Below are 6,865 nucleotides of genomic sequence, written 5' to 3'. Positions count from 1 at the left end.
TGCTAATTTCTAGTTATTGACTTTTATTTATGACGTTTCTAACATTAGATGATTGGAAATGGAATGCACTTAAATGGCATACCAGCTTGTACTCTATAAAGAATTAAATATCAGGCACTCAGAATAATTTAGAAATTCATGAATATTTACATTACAATGTTCAGAGCCTAAAACTGAAAATTAATGTTTGTATTTCTTTTCATTTGTTGTATGGAAGTATAGTAAATAAGCTTACAGTGTCAGCTTGATTTCCTTCCTCCCCCGCCCTGACTGGTGGTCAGATTTTGGAATGCAGGCATTACTGTATCCCAAAACATATATAGATACATTGCAATGCATAATTTTTTTGCATTTAATTTATTTTAAAAATGACATAAGTATTTGTGTTACAGTTAATTTCTCAAACTGTGAACTTAAATTTTGCTCGTTACACCACAATCAGTATAGGTATTGTAGCTGTTGTTACTGCTGGTGCTGCACTTAGCAACTTTTTACAGAGGTATAATACACGAATGGAGGAAACTTCTTTGTCTGAAATCTTTTTTTTTTCTTTCTTTTTTTTTTTTTTTTTTTTGTCAGGTGATCCTCATTATTCAGCTTTAAAAGAGTTAATGTAAAACATGCCTGTCGTTAACATTTCTTTGCTGACTACTTCCAGGGCTGAACCTAAGCATTTCAGATCAACCTCTAGAAGGGAATGTTACTGATTAAAGGGGAGGGGGTGTCGTTGAGTGACCAAAGCCACAGCTGCTATCCTGAAAATATCTGCTGCTTAACACTGAAGACCAAAGGATCATACAGATTATTATTTCACTTACAAAGCTCATCAGATGATTGTAACACCCTTAGAAATGTCACTGTCTCAGAAGGACTCAGCAGCTTAGCAGCTAGTTTAAGCAACGAAATGGTAAGAGATTCAGAAACTAAGCATTCTTCTACCCATACAGCAGAGCAACCTGTTCTTTGTTATTTTGTAGAGGAAGTCACAAGCATGATCAAGTTTACTAGAAAGTGAGCATACTGGGCTCCACTTTATAACATGCTAAAAGAAATGCATTACCATTTTTGTTCCCACTGTGTACAATACTGATTTGAAGGTGCCGTTTAGGAATTTAATTGCTTCAGTTGCCGTTTGAGTAGTTGTTAAGCCTGCATGAGCAATTCAGAATATTGTTTGGCAAGTGAGTGCCATAAGAAAGTAGTCGCACCATTTCCCTGCATTGCTGTCTGGTACCGTCTTTTACTTCAGGACAGGATACTGTAGGTACGTTTGTAGCCATATCCTGACTGTTCTTAAATAGTACTCATATGGGAGAGAGAGCTAAAAGTAAGAGCACAACTGTATTTTATGACTCTGTTTAAAAAACAAGCAAATCAAATATATTATGTTTAAAGAAAAGGGTAAATACATGGCTCCAAGGGTGTTGATTAAGGATGCCAAAGGTAATTCTTCTCAGTTCAAAGCAGGGGTGGGTGAGTCAGGATTTAAGAATGTCACATCCTTTCCTCCATATTCTCTTGAGCTAAATGTTGCTTTGGCTATTTCTGTATCTATCTTCACCTTCTTGGCTGCCTAGACATTTTCTGCGAAGTTTAGATGACAGTTGCAGAAGCAGGGTGCTGTTAACATGGGGCTGACTCATTTTTCTATGCACGATCATTGTGACATGTCATTCTTTGTCTAAATGTCTTCAGACATCAGTGCTAGGATATTCTTGTGAACTTGGTCCTGTAGTGCAATTGGTTTTGTCTTTAAACAGAGCGTCAGCCTGTAAAGTGAAAAAAATCCCAGTATTCTACCTGAATAGAGTAGGCAAATAATTTCAAATGTTCATGCTTCATTTTATGTATTTATTTTTATTCAGAGACTGCTTAATCTCTTGTCTGAGAATTGTTTTTGGATGTCTTCTATGAAACTGAAGAAGAATGAAGCTTTATGTTGTGACTTTATCAATGTCACCTCTACATTAGCTTTCATTTAGCAGTCATATAAAAAGCAATGGCTCAGCAGGTTGGCATGTAGAATTATCTATTAAAACTGTACTCCAGCAAATCCTGTAAGTGCTTTAAATCCTATTTTTAGGCGCAGGAGTGACTCATCAGCTTAAAGTTAGGTGTGCTTGTTTAAGTACCATGCAGAGTTGAGGCAGCGTTACAGACAAGAAACTTGCTTATGCTGCCACACCAGAATGTTTTCCACTTGATCATGGAAATGTGTCGAGATTCAGTAGAGGACTCAGAGGATTTCAGTGAAGACTGAATTTTCAATAGCATTTGTGGAATAGAATCCATGCTTAAGTCTGGAGTCTTTTTTTTTTCTTTTTTTTGTCTTTTTTTTTTTTTGTGTGTGTGCGTGTGTGACTATTACTTTCTGCTAAGACTACTCGCTTAGTCCATTTCTAGTGGTAATATTGTCAGATATAGGTATATACAAGTTGCTGAAACAAGGCTGGTTGGCTGTACCTGTGTTATCTTTGTGCATTGTTTTGAAAATTATTTTTTAATACCTGTAAGGGAATTAGAATGAGATGGCTTCTTGAACTTGAAAATGTCTGGATCTTGTCCTGACACAAAACTTAGCTTCTGAAATCTGTATTTTGACTTTAGATCTTGTTTCATCTCCATTTATTAGCCAGAGAGCAGCTCACTTTGTCTCTGGCTTTGTGACTTTAACACTATCCATGTGATGCCAAGCTTGCACCATGGACGATTTCAGCCCTGTTAGTGCTGTATTGCATTAAGCTAAGATACCCTCTTGAGAAGCAAGTCTGTTTTCCCAGCTGGTGAATGGTGCTAGATCTTGTGTTTCTGTTAACCTAGGTAGGCTGATTAACATGGGGCTTGGGGGTGTTAAGCCTCTCACTGTACACTGCACAGTGTAAGTCCCCAGCTATGACAACATATCTAGGAACGTTTCATACTTTGGCTAAAACATGTTCTCTTGCTCTTGGTAGGTTTACAGTGGTAGGAGTGCTGCAGTAGATGATTTTGAGGGCATTTTAACTTAAGCTGTGGCTTCAAATAGTGATTTTATTTATTTATTTTTAAGTACCTTAAAATTATTAAATACAAGCAGCTTTATGTTTAAATTGCCCTCTCAAATTCTATTACTATAAAATTTTCTTCAGAATTGATTTATAACTGTACTAGCTTTTCTGTGGTGGCCATTTGAAATGCGTTAACAACAAGGAAGATAAATGTCAGGTGAATGCTGCCCCCCCCCCCAGCCCTAGGGGTGGAACTGCCCTGCCTGGTAAGAGTGTAGAGTAGCAAGGACCAGGGAGGAGAGGTGGTGGATTTAGTAACAGCTTGGTACTTTGTTCTCAATACAGGGTTTGTCTCATCTAAGTTTAAAACTGCTTTACATTGGTGCTCGATGAAGTAATTAAGGTTTTCTGTTATTTGTTGTCTGTCTGGTACATGATACATAAAAAAATGTATTATTTGGATAGCTAATGGTTGATAGTATATAGGCTTATAGGAAAGAAAAAAGAATCGGTCTGTTTCTCTAGTGTGTCTTTTTAGGATAAGCTTTTAAACATACGACCTGTGTTCACTGCTTTTGACAAACTTGGGATCTTTCTTTTTAGCAGTATTTTTTTATGCTGGGAGTCATAATATACGGTGTTGCTAAACTCTTCTGCACCACTTACGAGACTTCTACAGGCTCTGAAGCAGCGTTGCATCACTCTGAGTTTTTGCTCTCAAGCTCTTTCTGCTGATCAGAGTGAATTCTAGAAGCAGAATTGCTCTTTTGAACTTGATAGTCTTTTCCCATAACCAAAACTGTGACCTGCCTGTATGGGATTTGTGATTTTCTCCCTCTGCCCCAGAATGTAAAAGCTCTGCTCCCCATAGGTGCGTCAGCTGATTTGAAGGGTGAAGAGCTGATAGGGTACAGACCCTTAATGACCCACAGCAGGTGAGAACTTTTAGGTCCAAGCAATTAGTCAATGGTCAACTAGTCTACACTAGCTGCAGCTGGCAAAAAGAGGAGCCAATAGCTGGGTTTCCTGGAGGCAGTTTTTAAACTGCTTCCAGCAGAGACCAGCTATTAAGAAAAGAGATTACTAATGTTTCCATATAGGGCATAGTGGAAGGCCTGGAAATGCACTCAACAGAGACATAATAAAAACAGCATAATGCTGCATAATTCTAAAATAAAAACATAAAACAGCATAATTCTAGCAAGTGCTAGAATTTATCCTTAGTGAAGAACCCACGAAAAATTATTTATTTATTTATTTATTTTTGTTAGTCCTCTATAGTAGTCTGATGGCCAGGATGTTTCTGGTAGATGGGTAAATTTTCAACAGTTACCCAGCTTACAGTGGGGAATCGCAGTTCTACCCGGACTTTTCTTTCAATGACTCTCTTTCTGTAGTATAGTACATGAACTATAAAAGCAGAGCACAATAAATAAATAACAAGGAATCACACATTTTAAGGTGCAGATAGCATGCTTTATTTCAAATTAACAATTCTATCTCAAGGAGGCTCAACAACTAACAAATTTATTACTACATTAGGAGAACTAAAGCAAATTGAAGTGCAGGGCAGTATTTGATGTTGTAACAACAGTTTGTTTTCAAACTGTGGCTCATTGCTTAGTTGCCTGGAAGTGACTACTAGGTATCTAATACTACCACACAATCACTGCACCCTATGAACCTCCGAGTGTTGGTACTGCTGCTGCACTTGAGTACCTCAATAGCTTTGTTGATTACGGGGATGGCCAGGTGATGTTACTTTTTAAAGCTATTCAGGCAGTCAGTGTGTCAGAAACAGTACCCAAACAGTGGGTGAACAAAGTGTTGGCCGCTTGCACTTTGTCCAAAAATTGTCAGTCAGGCATGGAAAGTATGACATAATCAGATAAAACGTAAAACATTAAAGCAATGCTTACAGGAGGGTAATTGCAAACATCACTAATGCCTTACATTTCTGATTCAACATAAATATTTGTGCACATATGAAATACAATGCACAGTATCATCTCTTAGGTGTAGGTAATCTTCAACAGGGAGCCTCTCTACCTGTTGAGGCATTCTTAGACATCAACAATGAGTTGAGGCACAAAAATTAGTTAAATGTTGAGCAGGGTAGTCGTTTGCTAGGAAACTTTCTCCTACCAACTGTTAATTCCAAAAGTTACATTTCAAAATGTCATAAAATAAATGGTACAAAACTTCATAACCGTTAACTTCGGCTATATACAGTATGTACATGTCAGTGAAAAAAAGTGTTTAAAATTCTTAGGTCAATAATGACTATAAGTCATAATGTATAGCTCTGGACTTTGTCTCATTCAGGTAGGTACAAAAATATTTTTTTTTTTTTTTAATATTTACAGATCAGGTATTTCAGTCCATATATTAATCACTTGTAAAAAGACAAGTGTAAATAATACAGATCAAGCTCTCTAAATTGATCGAATATTAATATTCACAGTGGCAGAATCGGTACCAAATTCATTTCCTAAATTTAGGGTATAAAGTCCACCATCATTCTTCTGGACATCCATGATGATCAAGGTGGTTAGATCTTCGCTGGTTTCAATGTGGAATCTGCCTTGCTGGTCCTGACTGGTAATTTTTCTCCCTCTGCAGTACCATGTTATTTCAGGAGCAGGTTCACCCGAAAAGGCACAAGATACTGTGAGAACTTTTCCTTCATCAATACTTATATCAGATGGGAGAGCTTCAATTTTGGGTGGTATTCCTTTACAAAACAGGAGAAGAAATATCAAGTTAGTCTGTTTCTACTAAGCCCTTTTGACATGCAGCAGGTTTACTCTAAGAACTACTTCAGGATATTCAAAGCACTAACTCTACCAATAATTGTATTGCTCACCTCTCAGACCTGATTTAAGCATCTTACTAGTTGAACTTTCCAGTTGAGCCACACTAGATTTCCCCATAATACTGCTGGAGCTCATCTCTACAAAGGATTCTTTCATGGAGGACATGCTTTTGGCAGACATGCTCGCAAATTTCATTTCAGTCATGCTGCTACTGCTGAAACTGCTGAATGAAGCCTCTTGTTTAGAAGAAGCCATTTGAAATGACTGAGAAGAAAAACTTTCGTGCATGCTTGCGTCGCCACTTGTCTTCAATACTACCTCTTTTGGAGGTTCTTCAATTAGAGCTGGGAGCATCGCAAACATAGAAGAAAAACCAATAACATCGCATTAACTAAAGAAGTCATGCAGTCTATATGGTTAATTTCAGAGAAATGAAGAGTGCATTGTTTGCTTTCAATAGAAAACTGCAGTGGAGAATAAAATGCTTTACAATCATTTGATTAAAGATGTCCAAGTTACAAACGCTAATTTGTAAATGAAACAAGTAGGAAACAGAACTGTTACTAGTATGTATGAGCTTGAAGAAAAAACATACTTAAGAAGAAATAGGTCATCACATAGCATTTCCTATTAGAGCTATTATTAGAATTTGACATCGAGAAATTGTGTGTTCAGTTCATATTTGTAGAAGTTGTGAAACATTTTCAAGTTCTCACAAGTATGGTATTGTGAGTTCTATACTTCACTGCACTGTTTTGTAACTATCAAAGAAAGCAGAAGAGATCGGTCACTGCAGCTTTCCTTTAAGAACAAGCACATTCATCCAAGCAAACTATAGTAACCTGTTGGTGCTAGAAATGGAGATGTCCCTGTACAGACAGTAAAATCCTAAACCTGGTTCAGTTATGGATAAGTTACTGTAACAGTTTTTAAATGCAGAATTACTTTACCAAAACAGATTCTGGTTAGCAATTGAGAAAAGAGTACTTGCCAGACCAAGGTCTTAGTAACAGGGTAATTCCTAGACGGAATGTTCACTGCTTTCTGTTAACACTCACCTAT

General features: G+C 37.2%; 1 protein-coding gene across 1 annotated transcript in view; it reads right to left on the bottom strand.

Annotated features, from left to right (window-relative positions):
* Nucleotides 1–4,441: 4,441 nt before the first annotated feature.
* The window catches only part of TTN (titin), a 243,431-nt gene continuing 241,007 nt past the window's right edge, over nt 4,442–6,865 (bottom strand). The window contains exons 305-306 of the mRNA XM_084523042.1: nt 5,854–6,147; nt 4,442–5,721 (exon numbers count right to left, since the gene is read on the bottom strand). Coding sequence (XP_084379168.1) covers nt 5,423–5,721; nt 5,854–6,147 — 593 coding nt within the window. The 3' untranslated portion in view covers nt 4,442–5,422. The remainder of the gene's footprint in view (nt 5,722–5,853; nt 6,148–6,865) is intronic.

This window comes from Aythya ferina (assembly GCF_964211825.1).
Source record: "Aythya ferina genome assembly, chromosome: 6".
Classification (NCBI taxonomy): Eukaryota; Metazoa; Chordata; class Aves; order Anseriformes; family Anatidae; genus Aythya; species Aythya ferina.
The sequence above is the reverse complement of the archived record's forward strand: the minus strand, read 5'-3'. Positions and strand labels throughout refer to the sequence as shown.